Source organism: Gobius niger (assembly GCF_951799975.1).
Source record: "Gobius niger genome assembly, chromosome: 5".
Lineage (NCBI taxonomy): Eukaryota > Metazoa > Chordata > Actinopteri > Gobiiformes > Gobiidae > Gobius > Gobius niger.
In genome coordinates, this window is record NC_136856.1 from 3,656,998 (window position 1) to 3,679,856 (window position 22,859).

The 22,859-nt window shown below is 43.6% G+C and overlaps 1 protein-coding gene across 1 annotated transcript in view; it reads left to right on the plus strand.

Moving 5' to 3' along the window:
- Positions 1 to 22,859, plus strand: part of htr4 (5-hydroxytryptamine receptor 4) — a 356,392-nt gene that overhangs the window by 175,787 nt on the left and 157,746 nt on the right. The window contains exon 4 of the mRNA XM_079556259.1: positions 2,255 to 2,455. Within this exon, the coding sequence (XP_079412385.1) occupies positions 2,255 to 2,455 (201 nt within the window). The remainder of the gene's footprint in view (positions 1 to 2,254; positions 2,456 to 22,859) is intronic.

Here is a 22,859-nt window from a genome sequence, read left to right on the forward strand (position 1 = left end):
CGGCAGAGTTTATCATCGTCAGAAACATTTCATCTCTTTTCACAAACAGAGTCGTGGCCTTGAGCCTCAAAGCTTCTCAAAATCTGACTAATGCAAATCCTCCCCGTCCTCACACTCACACATTCATTAAAAAGGCTAAATCCTGACCAACTCATGGGCCTAATCCAGGACTAACATTCGACCCGCGGACTCTGGCATTTAAATAATTAGTGGTAAACCACAAACACGTCTGAATGTGGAGGTGGATAATTAGTTCAGAGCAGACGAACGACCCCGAGTGCGACAGCGGGGATGGGATGGTTTTTACTAGTGAGGGATGTGGGAGGAGCTCAGCGCACAACAGGAGGATTCAGAGCTGCTTCTTTACCCCCACCTAAACCAAGCACATTTCTCCAGGTTGGCTTTACCCAAATCTAAAAGCTTCTGGAAAAAAGTGTCAAAATGAGAAAAAGAACAAGAATGATAACGCAACAGAAGAGGGACAAAAACGCATCCATCAATCCGGGGCCGGGTCGCGGGGGCAGCAGTCTCAGCAGAGACGCCCAGAGTGTGTTTCTGTAAGAGGGGTTCATCTGTGGAACGACCTGGAAGATCAGTTAAAACAGTTCCAAACAGTCAAAGCTTTCAAAAAGTGTTCTAAAGCTGCTAAAATTCACGAATATATAAGCTTAGGATGAATAAAGTAAGAAAAAAATAAAATAAAATAGATACAAAATAATAATGATGACGTGATTTAGTTTCAACTAAATTAACATATAACAAATGTATGTATACATATTTGTTGGAATATTGAAATTTATGTTACTAACTCCAGATACATGCTTATTTCTCTTCTGTTTGACACTTGATATTGTTCATTATTAATGTTTGTGTTTTGTTTTTTCTCTCGTGGAAGTCTGTAAACTGGGTTAGGCGTAATAAGTTTTCACTTCAGCCTAAACGATGTTTGTTTACGTTTAAACAAACATTTAAAGACGTTTAAAGAAATGAACTGACCGAATAAACTACTACTACTACTACTACTTCCTGATGCCCAGACACACCTCCTCCAGCTTTTTTGGGGGGACCCCGAGGCCACACCAGGCCAGCTCGGAGACATAGTTCCACCAGCGTGTCCTGGGTCTTCCACGAGGCCTTGTCCCACTAGGACATGCCTGGAACACCTCCCGCGGGAGGCGACCAGGAGGCTCTGGAACAGATGCCCTAACCACCTCAGCTGGCTCCTTTCGACGTGAAGGAGACTCTACTCCGAGCTCCTCCGAGTTTCTCACCCGATCTTGAAAGGTGCGCCCAGCCACCCTACAAAGGAAACTCATTTTTGATCATTACCCAAATCTCATGACCATAGGTGAGGGTGGGAACGTAGATCGACTCAGCTCCCTCTTCACCACGACAGACCGATACAGCGACCGCATCATCCGTCTGTCGATCTCACTCTCCATCCATCCCTCACTCGTGAACAAGACCCCGAGATACTTGTGACAAAAATATGTGATGAAAAAGCAACAAAAAAACAATGAAAATGTTTTGAGACGACCCAGTCCTGGTGTCTTTACTTTCAGGATCTGAAATGAACCACGGCCCTGTTGACAGAGTTTGTCCAATGGTGCGACAGTAACTTTCCATACTGAGATATGTTCTTACCTGAGCTGAGACGAGTTGATGTGTACCTGTCTGGTCTTTGTGCGTGCCCTCAGTCACACAAAACGACCAAAGATGTTGTTAGCATTTGGCCTCTCCCCATGTATTCCTACAGCTCCAAACATGTTGAAGTTTACTGCCCTCTACATCTTGTTCTATTATCTGTGTTCGCGTCACAGCGCCTCACACAGGCCTGGAGGATGAATTGCGCCGCACACGTTTACTGAGCTGCTTCAGGCTTACAAAGAAAGTATCTGAAAATATAAGCGTTTTGTCTTCGCGTGGATATAGTCTCGGTTTCAGGGAGAAATAAATTGATTAAAAGGCTTTATTATGAGAAGTGCACCAAGGTCTTTTTTCACAAATCTCTTATTTTATGGACATCTGCGGCTCAGACATTCACAGACATTTGCTCCTTTTACAGTTTTTTGGTAAATAGTAGATTTAACTTTGGACGCCCCTCCTGTAAGTACGATGCAGTATTTGATTAAAGTGTCTTCTGTTTCAGGATTTTGGAAGAACGTCGTCCTGAGTGTGTTTTTTTACCCACCAGACAATAAACGACCAACCAATCATTATATATCATTCTACTGTCCTGTGTGTCGCCCTGTAGGAAAATCAAGACCAACTACTTCATCGTGTCGCTGGCGTTCGCGGACCTGCTGGTGTCGGTTCTGGTGATGCCGTTCGGGGCCATCGAGCTGGTCCATCAGCACTGGATCTACGGAGAGACCTTCTGCCTGGTGCGCACCTCCCTGGACGTGCTGCTCACCACCGCATCCATCCTGCACCTCTGCTGCATCGCGCTCGACCGGTAAGAACAGGGCGGGTCGTCTGGGTCGTGGAAGTGTACCCAGACGATCCTTCTTCTTCTTCTTCTTCTTCTTCTTGCATTCTAAGCCTAAATAAGGGTCTGAGGCATGATTTAAACCTCTCTTAAATGCACATTTTGTGGCCCACCATGAACACAATTAGAGACAGGCCTTTATTTCTATTTGATCAAAACAGACGACCAGGAAAACGAAGAAAAACGAGATTTGTGTCCATTTGCACCTAAAATATTAGGTTAATTTATTAACATTGCAAACCCTCTCCCAGCGGCTGGAACATTGACGCCTTTCATTTTGTCGGGACAACAGGAAGTGTTTTGTTGCTGTTAGCGGAGCTTTGACATCAATGTCACTGCAGGTTTCTGTTTCGTTTTTACCGCGGACCGGATTATTTGTTGTTATCTCGTGTAAAAGGCGAGTTTAGACGGAGCGTTTGTGTTTGTGATCGATCATGAGACTGACCCGAGAGAAGACGAGACGCTCGCGCTGATCGGAGGAGTTATTTTGAGACGTGGGACTGACCTGCACACGGAGCAGCTGGACGTGCTTTGAAGACGCGATGGAGACTTTATTAAAACCCTGGAGGATCACACAACATGTGTTGACCTGTTTCCAAATATAGTCACAGGAGGTTTAAAAAGTGGCTAAATCTGTGTCAAAGTTACGCTCGGATCAGCTTCACTCCGCAGCGTTCCCATCGGCCCAGGTTCCCGTTTGTTTACTTCCTGCACGTGAGTTTTCATTTACACGAGTATGAGGCAAATTCCTAACATGGGGAATATTTCTACTGCTATAGTTTCTAATAAAAGCCCCGGCCTGTTTTAGAGACCGGCTTTAATTTGCCTCTGCCAGCCGCGAACCCGGCCACTGTTAGAGACCCGGCCGCTAATGGAATACAGGCCAGTATTAGAGAATTTACGGTAATTTCCCTTCCGGGAAGACGGCAGAAACATACAGGCGGACGCTAAAACATTTCCACTTTTGTAGCTCAGACTCCAAACCTTCCAGTCTCCCAATATAGTGAACACAATTATATTTAAGATTTTACTGTAGTTTGGCCATTTTTGTGATGTTTAAAGTGGACACTGACAGGAAGTGACATAGAGGTAAAATTGCTGCTTCACTGAAATGAAATGATAATGATTCAACTGATGTTCTCCTTGTAAATAAGTCATATTTTCAAAAGCATTAAAACCTGAAATAAAATCGTCCACATGGGTTGACTCAGGTCTGGGAAAACGGCGCAGTTCATCTTCCAGGCCTGTGTGAGGCGCTGTGACACTAACACGGATAATAGAACAAGATGTAGAGAGCACATGCACAGTAAACCTTTGTCGAATGTAAACAGTGAAAGTGATTGAAGGATTTAGGATCTACAGAAGAGACGAGGAGGAGAGTTCATTCTTCAGACGTAAAAACCAGTCAGTGACTTTTACTGTCGGTCCAAAAACACAGACTGACTGTGTTTTTCTACTCATCACCTGTGGCTTGTGGACGGCAGTGGAGCAAAGAGGGGCGGAGTCAAACCATCATAGATCCATGAGGAAAGCTCAGTATAAGGTCAGTAGATTATGGATCACAGACTCTGGAGCTGTGATGTCATCGTTTTAGTAAAAGTAAAGTACGGACGATACACTGGATTGATAAAATATCTTTGCGTTTGGTCCTCAGCTTGACTTCGTATGGACAGGGCCACAGTAAATCATTTATAAACCACATTTTCTCGGCCTGTCCCTCTTGACTCGCCAGTGAGCCCATCCATAGATACATAATGAAACTCCTGATAGAAAGAAATCCTTTGGACTCAAGTTCTTCTGTTTTCATTACAGACAGAATCAGCCTCGTGCAGCTGAATGTGTTAAATGCAGCTCCTACATCTCCCTCTCCCTCGTTTCAAAATAGTGTCTAATGCTGACTCTGAAATGTCGAGAGACTCAGACGTTGTTTTCTCATGGAGGGAACTATGGATTTCCACTTGAAATACTGCCTCTGTGCGGGACTACAACAACTTCTCCAACCAGGATCGTTAAAGTCCACGAGGCGTGTCACCTCCGCGCCGTAACACCGGGTGACTTTAAGTGTCCTCCTCCTCTTTATGTCCTATAAATGTGTTTCTGATTTACGGCGCGCCGCGGTTCAAACTGACAGTGACGTAATGCGTGTCCAGGAATTAGACCGGGCCCGAGCTGTGTGGACCTTGACATCGAAGGGAGTCCAGGTAATGGGTTTGAGGGACGTTAAATCATGGTTTATTGTGCGTTAAGTCGTTTTCTGGGGTCAGAGTTCGGAGAGGGCAGCACCTCTGGGCCGGACACACAGTTTAGTCTGGAGGAAAGGAAGAGAAGTGGACGTAGGGATGAGGAACAGCTACAAAAGAGGAACGATTGTGATGATTGAATATTGCAGTCGGTACGCGTCATAAAATCGTCAACATTTTTCACTATAATGCGTCAGACTTATGTTACAGTCTGTCTAGGTTTTTGAATCTGTCCCTATCAAAAAGCGAAATAAATAAATTGCGACAAAATCGAGATGAAAACACACGGAAAAGGCCACAAAAGAGCAGCAAAAAAGCACAACACGGCAACAACACCAGAAAAAGATCTGTTTGGATCAGTTTTGCGGGTCTTAGCTTTCAAATGAGGGGACTGCAGAAAATGTGCTTGGTGAAGTGTTATCAGTCACCTTGAGTCTCTCTCTCTAAAACCAAAGAATCAGGCAATACATCACATCAAAGCAATAACATCAGCAGCTTTTTACCATCTGAAAAACATGGCTAAGATCAGAGGAACAGTGTCAAAACCAGACTTAGAGAGACTTATCCATGTGTTTGTCTCCAGCAGGTTAGACGACTGTAAAGGCTGCAGAACATCCAGAACCAGGAAATACGACCATATTAGTCCAGTGCTCCAGTCTCTGCACTGGCTTCCTGTCACTCAGAGAATAGACTTTAAAACAGCTCTGCTTGGTACAAGTCTCTTCATGGTTTAGCACCAAAGTCCATCTCTGACATGTTAGAGCCGTATGAACCATCTCAGGGAGGGGCCTCCTGGTGGTTCCCAGAGTCAGGACTAAACGAGGCTAAAGCTAAAATCTGGAACAGTCTTGATGAGGATGTGAGACAGGCCTCAACTCTTACAATGTTCAAATCCAGGATGAAAACAGTTGTTTTTGCCCGTGCATATGACAGTGTAAAGTATTTTATCTGCACTCATTTTATGTTCATGTTTTATTGATTTTGTAATTCTATGCAACTGTGAAGCACGTTGAATTGCCTAGAGTATGAATTGTGCTCTACAATTAAACTTGCCTTGGGCGAGGTTAAAGGAACAGGCCCCCGTTTTTTACATACTGAGATATGTTCTTACCTGAGCTTAGACGAGTTGATCCGTACCTGTCTGGTCCAAAGATGTTGTTAGCATTTGGCCTTTCAGGTATATTCCTATGGCTCCAAATGGGGTGAAGTTAGAAGCGACCACGCCCTTCCACGGACACAAAGACCAGACAGGTACGTATCAACTCGTCTAAACCCAGGTAAGAACATATCACAGTATGGAAGAACTGTGGTCTGTTCCTTTAACCCCTTAACTCCCACCTGCTGCTCCCAAAAAGCTGTGAAAATAGCAACAAAACTGAGACGAAAACAATGATGGAAATGTGACGAAAAAGTGACGAAAAAATGACAAAAATGTGACAAAATGTGACAAAAAAATTAAAAAAATGTGATAAAAAATTGACCAAAATATGACAAAAATGTGACAAAATATGACAAAAAAATTACAAAAATATGACAAAAATGTGACAAAATGTGACCAAAAAATGACAAAAATGTGATAAAAATGTGACAACAATATGACAAAAATGTGACAAAATGTGACCAAAAAAAGACAAAAAAATGATGAAAAATGACAAAATGTGACAAAAAAATGACAAAAATGTGACAAAAGGCTACAAAAAAATGACAAAAATATGATAAAAATTTGACAAAAAAATAGACAGAGAAAATGACAAAAAAGTTACAAAAAAGTTACAAAATTTAGTTGAATACCCAACAAAAAAATGATGGAAACAAATCTGATGACGAGATCCTCTCGGTTCAGGCGGGAGTGAAGAGGTTAAGAGTTTTAGCAAAAATCTGTGTGAAAATGCTGATCAGATGGAAGACCTTCTCGATTTGGTGATGTTTTTGCAATATGGTTTTGTCTCACCAAATGTTGCTAAAATGATAAAATGGCAATATATTGCTCAGCCCTTGTTGAAAGAAACCGTATGTTTGGCTGTACATTTTCATATAGGATGTCAAGATTCACCATGATTAGAAAGGGACACTGTAGGTTATGAGTTTTAAAAGCCATAATTTAATCTCTACCATGTAACAAACGGCATAATTCCTAATACAGTTGTCCAAATGTTCAGTCAGAGCCGCACGAGTCCAAGACATGTCTATTCGTCGGCTTCCCTCCCCCCCCCTCTCACGCTGTCCCCTCAATCACTCAGACTGAAGCTGAAATACAAAAGCAACAGTAACGAATGAGCTGTACTCGTCCAATAAGTCAATTTTCCGAGTAGCTTCCTGTCCCGTTGCCGGCTCCCGTATGTCGATCGGCTCACTAAAGCAGAGAGAAAACGCCTCGGAAACATAACGTGACAAACTGCGGACGCCGAGCTCAGCAGAGGCAATGTTTTCATCCAGTGGTCTGTGACGCTTCATACAAACATCCTCTGTTTTTCACTTCACACGACTGAAATCTGCCATACAGTCACCTGGGTTTGTCTCTCGGCTCTGTCGGGTGACTGTCGGGAAAACGCTTTGAGAAAAACTATGAATTAAACTCCATGTTTTATAGCACGGTTTGCAGGAAACTCATCAAGTACAGACTAGAAAACAAAGCAAAAAAATATGACCAGATATTGTGAATTGTACAATGGATTAATTTCCTCTAAACCCTAAAGCTGGGGTGAAAGTAAGGCGGTGCTAGAGTTGCCGGTGGTAGAGGAGCCTCTAATATCAGACCGTGGGCTCAAACACGTTGACGTTTAGCCTCAACCTTTTACCTTCCACCTTAAAGGATCTTAATCTTCTCCAGTTCAGTTTTACCCATTCTTGCACCTTTCTTGTTCGTTTTTCATCACTCTTAAAGCAACACTAAGTAACTTGTTTACCTTAATAAATCCTTCCCGTAGTCCCTCTGGGGTAATACAAGTGTTTATGGTGTGATTGGAGGGTCTTTCATCTCCCCCTGGTGTCTCTGGACAAAACCAAAATTGCAACTTTACTGCCACAGGGTCGGAGTCACCAATGCACACTAATGAAATCAGGAAGACGAAGCTAACAGGCTAACGGGCAAAGCTAACTGCGGGCTAGCGCCACTTAAACAGTATTTACAGCCAAGTTTGAGTGAAATAAATGATCTCCATCGTGTAATTGGATGAACAATATCCCTCTGTCCCTTTGTCTTTTCTGTCAGCGGACAATTAATGAGTAAAAAACCGTAACATGCTACGACACCTGCAGTGGCGCTTATGGCCTCTAGGGGCATGAGTTAGTTCCGCTTTAAGTCCTGCTTTGTGTCTCCTTTTTGTCGTGTTTTTGTAGCTTTTTTCTGTGCTTTTTTGTCATTTTTTCATCACTTTTTCATCATGAAAAGTGAATTCATTTCTGTTTCTCAACTGAAACTGTGAAACTGATATATGATAGACTCATTACATGCAAAGTGAGATATGTATTCACCTTGTTCCGCCCCGCCCACTTTTGCCACTTTTTGCGTTGTCTCGGCACTTCCGTTGTCCAGACACTTCCGGTCGAGCGCGAAGCCCGTTCATTTAAACGGAGAACGAGGGAAAATATTCTCCGCTCAAATCTGATGTTTAGTCGATTGATTTGTGTAAAATGGCCAATGTTCATTTGCACCGACATGTCGACACTGCAGCGTTTCTCTGTGCGGCCTGAAAACGGCTTTGTTTTCGTGTAGTGACTGATTTTATGTGGACTTCTCCAGCCCCATGTTAACACATAGGAGAAAAGGGGCGGGCACAATTCATGGTGGCGCCCACGCGAACGTCCGGAATAAGGTGAATAGTGTATGCAAGTTAGCCATTTTATACTCGCTACTGCCACCTCAGGTCTTACTTGTAACTGCAGCTTCCAAGATCAAGCTTGTGCACCTTTCTGAGTGACAGTGCAGGATTTTAGAGGCAGTTGTGGTGAACAGGTCTGAGCTCAGTCTACACATTGGGACATGGAGGAACATGTAGGAAAATACTTAGTTTTAACATTTTTAAACTCCATATAGTCCCTTTAAACTGTGAAGCTAATATATGATAGTCTCATTACATGCAAAGTGACATATGTATAGCCTTCTTTTGTTATAATTTGTATTATTATGGCTCAGCTTGTAAAAAACCCAAATTGAATTATATTTTGAAAATAGACTGTAAGCCATAATCATCAAAATTATAACAAACAAAGGCTTGACATATGTCATAGTCTATATTAGGGCTGAAAGATTTATCGTTATCGTATCGATATTGAGATATGAACATTCAAAATATTAAGATCGAAAAAGCAAGATATAAACAATATTGATTTTCATCAATACAAACTCTTTTCTATTATGATTTTATGTTTCTGAAAAAGGCTCAGTTAACCCATTGTTATATCGCATTGCATCAATATCGAGATATCTGGCATGAATATCGAGATATGAATTTTTGTCCATATCGTTCAGCCCTCGTCTATATTATATATTAGTTTCACATTTGAAGTTGAATTACAGAAATAAATGCACTTTTGTTGTTGCATTTTCATCCCCGTTTTCGTGGCTACTCTGACGCTTTTTTCAAGAAGCTTTTAGATTTGGGCACAGCCAAACTGGAGAAAATGTGCTAAGTTCAGGCGGGGGTTAAGAGGTTAAATCCAGAGGACGTGCTGGGTCTGATCTGAAACGGTTTGTGAGCCGCTGATCCCTCAGTTTATGTTTATGCATCACTGGAGTCGTCAGCTCCGCAGCTCCTCAGTCTGAAGCTGTCACATTACAATGAGGCTCCGCTAAATTGAGCTCCGCTGACTCTTTTGATTTTCCTTCGCGGGACAATCTCACAGCGTGTGCTCTGTTTACCTGCACAGAAGGAGGAGCAAACAAATCCACACAGTGTCCGCCTCTCTCTCCAACCTCTCTCTGCAGCAAACCCACAAAAAAATGTCTCAAAATCTCCCCAAACACGGCGCGACCTTGATTCCCAAACACCGGCTTTTCGGACGGTGCTTTTGCTTCTTGTTTAATTTGAAAACACTTAGATACGAGGAGGTTTATTGACTTAATGCTTGAATGGTTTAAAACTTTTTTTGCATACTGCTGTTTTTTTTGCTGACAGCTTTTCAAATTTCCTCCCGGCGCCCAAAACAAATCACTCAGTGTTATAATAAATGCGTCCCGCCCTGATGTCGATACTGTAACAGCCTCCGGGAAATCAGCGGTCTGTCAAACACTGCCGTTTAAATAGCCCCGGCTCTTTATTATGGAGAGGGCAGCTGTTCAGAGCTGCTCACTCATCGCTGCTCATCCAGAAGGTTTGTGTGGAAAATGAAGTAACAGCATTGTGTGAGGAATATAAAAGGCATGATTCTCTCAAATATTAGGGTGTGTGTGTAATGCCAGGGTTAACTTTACAAACAGTGCAATAAAATGACATTGACAGAAAAGTAAAAAAGAAGTGGCTTTAGTGTTTAGTTCAGCTGCAGCGATGCGGGCGTTGTATCGGACTGAGGGCCATCACTGAAGAGACGAGATCTGAGATATGAGCAGTTGTAATGAGTTTCCTCTGCAGCAGGGCGACACACCCTGAGAGACAGGATTAGGAGACATGTGTCCCTCAGAAGAGCTGGAGGAAGTGTGAGTGGAAAGGGAAGGCATCTCTGCTAAAGCCGTACACTGCGACGAATGAAATCACAAAATCTTAGGTCATACAGTGAGACAGGGCCAAAGACCGACATCAGGCAGTGTCTGATATTTACGGAGGCGAGTCTCAGAGTGAGTCTCCTCTCGCTGCAGAGAGGATCTCTGTCAGTGTCTCATCAACACCCAGAGCTGCCTTAACCAATGGGCTAGCAGGGGCTGGAGCCCAGGGGCCTACCGTATTCAAGGGCCTATCACGGGGGTCGGCAACCCGCGGCTCCGGAGCCGCATGTGGCTCTTCGGCCTCCTTGTAGTGTCTCTTTGTCCCACTGGAGCAGCACCGAGTATATGTACAAGGAGAACCGGTTCTGATGAGTAATCCAGCCCGTCTGAATCTGTCCTCTTTATACACGCATATACCTGCAGCTGTTACGTTATTAAAAACCAACAATTCTGTTTAAGCCCCGGGGCTATGGGTACATTAAGGTGGGCCTGACCGCACCCGAGACACAAACAACAGAGGCCAGGCATGAGCCTCTGCATTTTACACAACTGTCCCTGCACTTTACAGCGGAAATAAGCCCGGCTAGCATGCGGCACTTGCCTCAGCTCGACACACGGTGTCTGGAGCCCAGTGTTAATTTTGACAACATATTTTATTTTAGTTTTAGTTTTAGTCTTAGTCTTTTGACTAAAATGTAATGTAATTTTAGTCGAGATTTAGTCGAAAAAAATCTTTTCAATTTTAGTCTAGTTTTAGTCGACTAAAATTGCATGTCAAAATTTAAGACAAATTTAGTCGACTTTGCATTTACAATATTCATTATAATCATATTCAATCTTGTTCCTCTGCTTCATGGAGCTGCTCCTTTGGCAGAGAATTTAAATGATCTGTGGCTCTTTCAGACGGTCAATAGAAGTTTGGATGATTTTAGTCTCTCCTTTTCATTTTCTTTTTGTCTTATTTTAGTCGACTAAAATATCTGGACATTTTAGTCATAGTTTTAGCCTCATGAACAACTTTTACTTTAGTTTTGTCCAATTTTAGTCGTCAAAAATATCCCTTTGACTAAAATTAAGACTAAATATTTTAGTCGACAAAATTAACAATCAATCAATCAATTAATCAATCAAGTTTTATTTCTATAGCACTTTACAACAACATTTGGCAGACGAAAGTGCTTTACATAAAAATGTACAGAAAAAAAGACAATATAAAAACACCAGCACACAAAACAAAATAGACCAGTACCATGTGTTCTGGACGGCTAGTCTTAACAGGTGAGTGATAAAAAGTCCAGATCATGACCTTTCACAAGTTGATCTTCTTTTATTTCACTTCTGTTCATCTTAGAGCCCCCAAAACCACACATAAGGAGTGTCAAGTTTCGTCCCCCCTTTTTCTGTTTTTGGCACTGACTGTGTTAAAGTGCCTGGTGCTGCATTGTTTTGGTCTTGGTTTCAGCCCAGTTGGCTTATTCAACATTCAAATGAGTATTTATTTTTCTTTGCAAAGAACAATACATATTAATGAACGTTGGGGATGTGAAACTGTCTAATTATTGCCCACGCGGATAATTTCCATCTCCAGTCCCTTTGGCAGATTTCTGTGACATCTGCAGCACAGATAATGATTCAGAAACATATCACATTTCAACATCCTCCAAACATAGTTAAACAGTATCAGTAACAGCTGATATTAAAGTTAAAAGCTCTGCAGATTCAGGGCCATTAAGAGTTCAGGACGACATCTTCATTCTTTATCTTAAATACTGAATAATCTTAGTGTCAATGGTCACTTTTTAATAATATTCACTGCTTGCAGTATAAATGAATGACTCAATGGGTAGGTGAGACTTTAAAGGTTGGGTAGGTGAGACTTTAAAGGTTGGGTAGGTGAGACTCTAAAGGTTGGGTAGGTGAGACTCTAAAGGTTGGGTGGGTGAGACTTTAAAGGTTGGGTAGGTGACACTTTAAAGGTTGGGTAGGTGACACTTTAAAGGTTGGGTAGGTGACACTTTAAAGGTTGGGTAGGTGAGACTTTAAAGGTTGGGTAGGTGAGACTTTAAAGGTTGGGTAGGTGACACTTTAAAGGTTGGGTAGGTGACACTTTAAAGGTTGGGTAGGTGAGACTTTAAAGGTTTGGTGGGTGAGACTTTAAAGGTTGGGTGGGTGAGACTTTAAAGGTTGGGTAGGTGACACTTTAAAGGTTGGGTAGGTGACACTTTAAAGGTTGGGTAGGTGAGACTTTAAAGGTTGGGTAGGTGAGACTTTAAAGGTTGGGTAGGTGAGACTCTAAAGGTTGGGTAGGTGAGACTCTAAAGGTTGGGTAGGTGAGACTTTAAAGGTTGGGTAGGTGAGACTCTAAAGGTTGGGTAGGTGAGACTCTAAAGGTTGGGTAGGTGAGACTCTAAAGGTTGGGTAGGTGAGACTCTAAAGGTTGGGTAGGTGAGACTTTAAAGGTTGGGTAGGTGAGACTTTAAAGGTTGGGTAGGTGAGACTCTAAAGGTTGGGTAGGTGAGACTCTAAAGGTTGGGTAGGTGAGACTTTAAAGGTTGGGTAGGTGAGACTTTAAAGATTGGGTAGGTGAGACTTTAAAGGTTGGGTAGGTGAGACTTTAAAGTTTGGGTAGGTGAGACTTTAAAGTTTGGGTGGGTGAGACTTTAAAGGTTGGGTAGGTGAGACTTTAAAGGTTGGGTAGGTGAGACTTTAAAGGTTGGGTAGGTGAGACTTTAAAGGTTGGGTAGGTGAGACTTTAAAGGTTGGGTAGGTGAGACTTTAAAGGTTGGGTAGGTGACACTTTAAAGGTTGGGTAGGTGAGACTTTAAAGGTTGGGTGGGTGAGACTTTAAAGGTTGGGTGGGTGAGACTTTAAAGGTTGGGTAGGTGAGACTTTAAAGGTTGGGTAGGTGAGACTTTAAAGATTGGGTAGGTGAGACTTTAAAGGTTGGGTAGGTGAGCCTTTAAAGGTTGGGTGAGACTTTAAAGGTTGGGTGAGACTTTAAAGGTTGGGTAGGTGAGACTTTAAAGGTTGGTTGGGTGAGATTTTAAAGGTTGGGTAGGTGAGCTTTACAAGACATGCCTTTTCTAAACCCAGACACATTCCCCTGGAACTTCGAAAGGCTGCTGCCGCTGTAACAGTCGTCATTTGGTCAAAACAAATTATCTTTAATGTCAGAGCTGCAGCAAATGTTCCGGAGTTAGCTTCAATTTAGCGGAGCTTTCAGCAGCGAAGGACACCGGGCGAGACGCGAGGCGGAGGCAGCTGCCGGCGAGCGCGGTGACCGGGGGAATTATCACGCTTTTTATTTCCAAACTGTTTCCCTACAACGGAGTGTGAAAACATGCTGCACTCGAACGGACGCTTTTGACCATCAGAGCTGCCGATTGTCGTCCAAAACGCCGCCGCTGATAAAAAACAAAACAAAACAATAGAGGTGTTTTGAATGCAGTGATTAAAACAGCCCCAGAGGGATTTTTCATTATGATGACGCTGAGAACTAACTTAGCAAACTATATTACTTCCTAGTTTGAATCTCTTATATAAAATGTAAAATATGGGACTACCTAAAGGTTATTGTTGACTTCAGCTGTCGTTTTCCTGTCGAGAAAGCAAAGCCTGTTCTCATGCTTGAAAGCAGGAGACGTGAGTGCTTCTGAGGGTCCGTGTGGTAGTAAATGGTGCTCCTCCAAGACTGGGCCAGCGTTGCAATAATTAGGAAAGAATTGACTAGATTAAGGCTGTGTCGAGCAAGTGCAGGAGTAGCCTAATCAAAAGGCACACACACATAACAGTCCTTTAATGGAAGATGGACAGCCTACGCGTCTTCATCAGGGCATTTCACCCAATGCCTGATCAGGGAGTTTCGGTGAGGGTTAGGAACAGCATATGTTATGTAAGTTATGTTTCACTCACACATGTTTTGGAAACTAGAAGGTCTTGGCTTTCAAATGAGGTGTCACACTGTCAATACGCTTTGAGATTTGAATATGCATCATTGCTAACACTTACCCGAAGATGGCAGATTCAGTTCAGTGTCTGCTTTTTGTGGGGCCGGACACACATCCAATGGCTGCTAAACATCCATCCGTCTTCTTCCACTTTTCCGTTGCCGGGTCGGTCAGTTGTTGGAGTTGCCCAAATCACATTGCATCAGCCCCTTATGGCTCCTCCTGCAGGGGGAGGGGCCACAGAAGGACGGCCTCATGGTTCTAACCGGGCCTGTTGGTCTCTCATAAGGGGCGCTCTTTGTCTGACCCGTCACCTATAGGACCTGTTTGCCCTGGGAGACCCTACCAGGGGCACGAAGCCCCCGACAACAGAGCTCCAGGATCATTCAGGTGCTCTAACCCCTTCACCACGTTAAGGTGGCGGTTCTTGGAGGGGTGGCTGCTAAACATCATCCTATAATTTGTGATTTATAGAGAAACAGCAGAAATACACTGCGTTCCAAATTATTATGCAAATGACATTTTTCTCTGATTTTCTAAATTGTCAACTCAAATGAGAGTCAGCATAATTTTCAAGTCTTTACCTGGTAGAGGATCATTTAAATGTGGTGGAAAACATTTCCTAGTGAAAACAGTATTTTTTTCAAAAATAAATATAGTAAAAACCTCAAAATCCACTGTTCCAAATTATTATGCAACTCATCGTTTCAATACATTTTAAAGCTTGTAATTAACTGAAAATGGTCATTTGTTGAATTTGTAGCATTAGGAGGTCATATTTACTGAAATCAAAAGTTATTACAATCAAAAAAATATTAACAGGTGAAGTTATATTTTACCATAGGAGCCCTTGTGTGATAGCAGCTTCAAAATTCTTAAATCCATTAAAATTGTGAGTTTTTGGACAGTTTCTGCTTGACTCCGGCACCTCTTTACTGACATCACAGCCTTGTTGGGACATTGTGGCCATTCACCAACTACCCACTACTCCATTGATTTGACCATCCAGGGTCACACGGCCTCATCAGTGAACAAGACTGTTTGAAAATGAGTCCTCATGTATTTCTGAGCCACTGCAGCCGTTTCTGTTCATGAACATTCAATTAACAGTTTAGGGGAGGCCCGGATAGAAGGTTTATGCACAACTGCAGCCTCTGGAGGGTCCTACACCTTGATGTTCGGGAGACTCCAGAGGCACCAGCAGCTTCAAATACCTGTATGCTGCTTTGTAGCAGCTGTTCTCCTAATCTGATGTGTTTGTCTGGCAGAAACCGTCCATATTGTGCCTTTATCTGCACAAAAGTGTGAATCATCTACAAATCTCTTATCTGTATGATGATTACGCTTAATCTTTCATGAAATATCGAAGGTTTTCATACCTAGACCAAGGCACTCAACTATTTCACGCTTTTCATCAGCAGAGAGACCCTTTTTCTTTCCCATATTGCTTGAAAATGATGATCTGCGTAATAAAGTGGAACACCCTTTTCAGCAGTTTTTCCCTTAACTGGGCTTAACCTGAACACTAATCATCCCAGGCCTCTGAGATTAATGTCAGTGATTCATAGAGCCCCAAGACACGACACCATCCATGAGTTTCATTATTATTGTTTGTTTTTTTACCTTTTTGACACAAAAATCCAATTTGCATAATAATTTGGAACGTAGTGTAATGTCATGGAGCGGACATGTAATGCCTCGTTTCTATATTCGTTTATGAAACAGGTCCGGGAAGCCACGAAACTCCACATAATTCAAAAGAACCATCTCGAGCTGATTTTTATTGTCTCGACGAGGAGCCAGAGAACCCCCCCCCCCCCCCCCCCGAGAGGCCTTTGGGGACCTGAGCCAAGACCTAATGTTTTTTATCTCTACACTTTGTTGGTTTCTGGTCCAAAGTTCCTTCACAGTGATGTAGGGGCTTAATAAATCCACAGAGGAAGCCATTTTGGTGAGTTAGTGTTGCTGGACAAAGAGCTATAAGCCTCCCCTCCAGGTGTCAAGAACCATTTCACCCAGATCTAATCTCTCTTCCCTGTTGTTAGCAATACGTCTGCGGCCTGACTTTCTTGTGGCAAAGGGGGATTTTTTTGGTCAGTTTTTTTTGTTATCTTAGACGTTTAGTTTAGTTGTCTATGCATTAGTGGACACTCCATAGACATTAAAGAGAACATTTGCATCATTGTGGCTTACTGATTACTTTGGTTGCTCCAGGAGATGGGGTTTAATTCGTTATTCAGAGGTGCCGAGGCAAAAAAAGAGGAAAGAAGAAGCTAAGGATAGGTAAGCTGAGTGCAGATGTTATGCTAAGACCAGTTTAAGTCAAGAAAGGTTATTTTAAGCTTGCGTTGTCTTGCAGAGGTGATGTCATTTCCCGTGGGGAGAACGGGAGCTCCACTGATCCTGTGCCCGTCCATTGGCTGCGTTCAGACCCTTTGAGAGGGTGGCGAAGCTAAAACCATGTACAATAGGTCGTAATGAATGAGTGTGGCTGTCTAATGAATGTAGATAAGCTCTATATAAGTTGAGACCATTTACCATTCGCAGTAGCTCATTAGATTCCTAGTTTCCTTCCGTGGACTCACCACCTGCAGGAGGAGCCATAGGGGCTGGTGCAATGTGATCTGGGCAGCTCCAACAGCTGCCCCCACGACCTGGACACGGAAAAGTGGAAAAAAATGGATGGATGGATGGATGGATGGATGGATGAAATAGCTCATTAAGCGGAGAATGAGGATGATTTGTGTAAAATCTCCGCCTGGAAACGCCACCTTAACATGGTGGAGGGGTTTGAGCACCTGAGTGATCCTGGAGCTCTGCTGTCAGGGGCTTCGTGCCCCTGGTAGGGTCTCCCAGGGCAAACAGGTCTTGGGTGACGGGTCAGACAAAGAGCGGTTCAGAAGCCCCTTATGAGAGACCAACAGGCCCGGTTAGAACCATGAGGCCGTCCTTCTGTGGACCCACCACCTGCAGGAGGAGCCATGGGGGCTGGTGCCATGTGATCTGGGCAACTCCAACAGCTGCCCCCACGACCCGGCAATGGATGGATGGATTTGTGTGAAATGTCCAATGTTCATTTGCACATTTGAACAAGTCAACACTGCACTGTTTCTCTGTGTGACCTAAAATTGGCTTTGTATTCGTGTAGAACTGATTTTATCTTGACTTCTTTAGTCCTATGTTAACTAACAGGAGTGAAGGGGCGGGCACAATTCATGGCGACGCCAACGAGAACTTCCGGAATAATGTGGATAGAGTGAATATTGACTACAGTGTAGCGCTTTGAGAAACTTGGTAACACAGGCTCGTGATGCACAAAATCGCCTTTTTCAATAGTGGTATGATGTTGTGAAATATTAAACCCTATAGATCCTGCCTGTTTTAGTGAGGGCCGTCCTCTCCTCAGAAACCAACAGTCTGTCCATGTCACATTAGTATCAGGTCAGTGCGCTTTGACCAAGGCCTGAGCTCGGTCCTAAAACTACCTGGACGCTGGCCAGTTCAAACCTCACTCAAGCCAAGCTACTTTTACTCATCAATTTTTCACACGACTGCTTTTTTTTTTTAAACAAATAACCTTGAAGTGAAGGAAGGAAATTAAATCCATGATCAAAAATCTCCAAGTCACAAACATTTCTTAGCAGAGCAGTGTAGGTGGACGCCGTGTTGTCGCTAATTGGCGTCTGTAAATATCGGCTGCGGTGAGATGTCAGTGCCCTCTCCTCGGGCGCCTGGACCTCGGCAACTCTTGGCCAAAAATAATGAGGCTCCCACTGCCTCACAGCAACAAGCAACGAGCTCCCAACCGGAAACTAAACCGTCGCCTACAGGCCGAGCCGAAAGCTAATCATCGGCGCTCGCACAGGTTTGTGACCAGGCAGCGAGGTCGTTTTAACTGAGTGTAACAAACTTAGACAAAGCCAGGACGAAATCAGTGCTAAAGGAGGGCTAAATCAGGGTGGATCCAAGTCCAAACCTTGTGTCGACTAGAACTAAAGTAGTGATGATTATGGCATAGGACAGGGGTAGGCGAGCTTTTGTGGTGGAGGGGCCGATTTTCATCATCGCCAAATCACCGAGGGCCGAACCACTGAAGCCCAAAGTAAAGAACAATTTTCTGCAAATGCCAATGTTTTGCCTGGACAAGCAACAGTGTAGTGCCTCATTTGAAAGCTAAGGCCTACAAAGCTACTTGTAACTTTTTGTTGCGTTGTCGCTGCTCTTTTGTCAATGTTTTGAAGCGTTTTTGAAGATTTTTTTTGTGGTTTTTTTTAAAAGCATTTTTGCCCTGTTTTCTCGTCACTTTTTCTCGCTCTTTAGTCACTTTTTGTTGTTGTTTTATTGTTACTTTTCTGGCCTGTTTTGGTCACTCTTTTGTTGTGTTTATGTTGCTTTTTCGTCAATTTGTTGTTGTGTTTCGATGCCATTTTGATGCTTTCTTTTCAAGAAGATTTTAGATTTGGGTAAAGCCAAACAGGGGAAAATGTGCTCAGTTCAGGTGGGAGTTAAGAGGTTAAAAATCATATGTAAACAGCAACATTTTGTATTTATATTATACTGTTTTTACACAATAACCAACAAAGCAAAAAGCGGCTCATCTTCCCCCACTTCCCCGACTTTGGCAGGTACGTGAGCAAATTCATCTTGGGGGCCAGAGGTTCTGTGTTGGAGGTCCGGATTTGGCCCCCGGGCCTGAGGTTGCCTACCCCCGGCATAGGAGGAGTTGATGAACCTCTCAAAGCACTAGTCAGTGATCAGTCCCTTCACACTTGGGGGTAAGCTATAATCGCCCAGTCTCGCCCGAGGAAACAACCACCGTTTTCAGCAGTGAAAGCCAGGGTTCGGACCACTGATCCTTGGATCCGTGGATGAACGCTCTGAGGCCAAGACTGCAGGCTGAAGTGACCCCAATTCCGATCGTTTTGCCCCTACGCGATGACCTGTATCTGATCTTTTAATGACAGTCTGAACAGCCGTATGTGATGTCTTCAAATGCGACCCGGGCCACTTGGAGAATGTGCTTCTAAATCCGATCTGAACGTTTGCGACTTCAGTCTGAACGGCATCGATGCTGCAGTAAAGTAGACGGGAGGACAGAAAAAACTCCATATGCAAAAACAGTCTCTCTTCCTTCTTAAAATGAGGTTATAAACAGATTGGCTTCGTTAGCTTCCAACAACTTCAACAGCCAAATCTGCTGCACTGTTTCCTGTTTACTTCGCATTTGGGAGTGATTAGAATGACCTTGCAAAAAAAATCTGGATTGAGCTTTAAGCCCTGCAGTCTGAATGTGGCCTAACTGAGGCAAGAAGCTCCCCCAAAGGCTTTCGATATTTCTACACAAAGCTTTACGTGTCAGATTTTCGATGCATTTATTAGCATTAGTTTAAAGAAGAAACTGATTTTCCTAAATTCTGCTGAAATATCATCTCTCTCTCCACGCTAAAGTCCTGTTGCCTTCAGGACGTCGTTATGCCTGGCCATGCGGTATGAGGAACCACTATATCAGGGGTAGGCAACGTCAGGCCCGGGGGCCACTTACGGCCCTCCAGCATAGAACCTCTGGCCCCCAACATGAATTTCATAAAAATGAGAAGAGATCAAATACCTGCTAAAGGAGGGAAGAGTGGGGGTTGATTCCTTTGCCATTAGTGTGTAAAAATAGTATCATATAAATGCAAAATGTTGCTATTTCCATATTTTGGGATGTTTATATGGTCAAAAATCACCTGGAGTATGTTTTTAAGGATGTTGAAAAAAGTCATTGTGGCTCATTTGTGTCGTTGTAAAATCGTCTTTTTTTTTCCCATTAGCAATTATACGCACAACAAAAAATCATAATATATATTTTTCAGAATGCAGATTATGCAATTTTGTCTCTAAAAAAACATGCTTTTCGAATAAAAAGTGAAGTTATTTTATGACTAATATTTTTAAAGGGGGGGTATTATGCAAAATGGACTTTTTCAAGCTTTCCATCATGTTATTATGTCATTCCCTCATTAAAAACATGCCTGAAGTGTTGCCTTGGCACATTCACGTATTTTTGAGTAATCTGTAAAAACTCTGATGGCGGCCATTTTAGGGATAGGTTTGCCTGAGTCCTCCTAGGAACGCCCCCACCTCCTGGAGACGCCTCCGAGCTTTCGTCACCAGCCGAGTAACCAACCACTGCTCCTCAGCAGAACCCCCTCCCCACTGATGCCACAGACAGCGTGTGGAGGGGGCGTGTCGGAAAGGCTCAGAGGTTCTTAAAGAGACAGAGGCCTATTTCAAGACATTCACTACAGCCATTTTGAGAGAGACATTTTATACGAGGCAGTTATTCTAATTTACTGCATTACAGACCAACAGAAGGTTTGGTCATCATTGTAGTGTGATATAAACTGGTGCTGTGTGATTGAAAAAAGCATAATACCCCCTCTTTAATTGTTTTGTCAAAGTTCAAATAATGAAAAGATCAAATCTACCATCTGACATAAAGATAAAAACAAATATTTTAAAAATATTATGGGTGGTTCAGCTTACCCACTGACTCGACAGACACCTTCTGGAAAATACTGTCTTTAAATCCCGGAGGCCATATGACGCTCTTTAATCGGAGGTTGTCTCTTGCCTGTTGTTCAGTTGCTTGTTTGTATACGGTTTTCTGAAGGAATTGCCCCATGTGGGATATATACAGCTGACTGAACTGAACTGAAACGCCACCAATGCACAAGAGTCATTAAAGTGAAACCAAAAAGGTTGGTGTAAATTAAAGTTTGCTACTGACTGACTTGCTCAGTGTCCACAGAGAGTACACAGAGAGTACACAGAGAGTACAAAGAGAGTACACAGAGAGTACACACAGAGTACACAGAGAGTACACACAGAGAGCACACAGAGAGTACAAAGAGAGTACACAGAGAGTACACAGAGAGTACACAGAGAGTACACAGAGAGTACACACAGAGTACACAGAGAGTACACATAGGGACTGAGCTTGTGTTTCTAAATGCAGACTTCAGATTCTAACGAGGTCCGCTCTGTAACTGGCACAGTAAGTGGGTTGAATGGGGGCTGGACAGACCCCCATGGCAGCAGTCCCTCCCCGAGCTTCTGAACGGGGGTGGGGGGGGGGGGGGGGGGGGGGGCGCACGTGCTGGTGTTTTGATCAGAGCCCCTCTCGGAGCTCTTCAGTACCGGCGCCAGCTCTCTTCTCAGCTCTGTTGTCGCTCTCTCGGGACACGGCCAGTGTTGACCTCACAGTGGAGTGAAGTCTGTAGTGTGAGCGCTGAAGCTTAATGCTGCTTAATGTAGTGCATGAGGCCACGTTATGTTAATGTAAAGATCGGACAGAGAAGGGCAAGGCAAGTTTATTTGTAGAGCACAATTCATACACAAGGCAATTCAAAGTGCTTCACAGTTGCATAAAATTACAGGAAAAGAGATAAAATCAATAAAAACATCAACATAAAATGAATCAATTACAGTAAAAGGCAAGAGTGCAGATAAAATACTGTCAGTCATGTTCATGGGCAAAAAGAACCGTTTTCAGCCTGGATTTGAACATTGTCAGAGTTGAGGCCTGCCTCACATCCTCGTGAAGACTGTTCCAGATTTTAGCTTTAGCCTCAGCGTGTTTAGTCCTGACTCTGGAAGGAGGCCCCTCCCTGAGATGGTTCACACGGCTGTAACATGTGAGAGATGGACTTTGGTGCTAGACCATGAAGAGACTTGTACCAATCAGAGCTGTTTTTGATTCTATTCTCTGAGCGACAGGAAGCCGGTGCAGAGACCGGAGCACTGGACTAATATGGTCGTATTTCCTGGTTCTTGTCAGGACTCGAGCAGCAGCGTTCTCGATGTTCTGCAGCTCTGACAGCGGGAAGCGCTCGTTGGTTGCAGTCAGCTGCTATAGCACACCACGCCCCAGTCGACACGCCATTCCAAGCCACGCCCCCGCACCATGGCCACGCCCCCTAGCACACTGTTTGCCTGCAGAGGTTCTGGCCCAGAGTCTCATTGGTCACCACCTAGCCCCTGTGCATCTTAGGAAAACCTCTGTACCTGCTGGTCCACCTCTGCCTGATCCAGACCTTCACCTTCACGAGGAACAAAAGCAGAAACCACACGAAAGTCTGCGTCAACTCCGCAGCCAGAGGAAGGAAGTGAACATGATGTTTAAAGTGGTGAAAATCAAGAATACAAGGCAGCAGTTCCTTCCCTGTTGGATCTGCTGACTGCTCTGCTCTGTTCGTAGATATTCCTCGCCTAAAGGTGAAAGTGTTTAATTTTAATGCAGTGAGTGTCGGAGTAGTGACGGAACTCGCTGGGGTTGCATTTTCAAAAGGACAAAGTTTTGCACATAATGGATTTTGGCCTCGGGCTGGACACTGGCTGCTGCTCAGGCACTTTAGTTTCATAAATACAAACAAGAAGTGGACAAATGCAACAAGGCCATGACTTTAACCTCTACACCCCCTGTCTGGACCGAGCGCATTTTCTTCAGTTCAGCTTTACCCAAATCTAAAAGCTTCTCGACTGGAGCTTACAGCCTATGG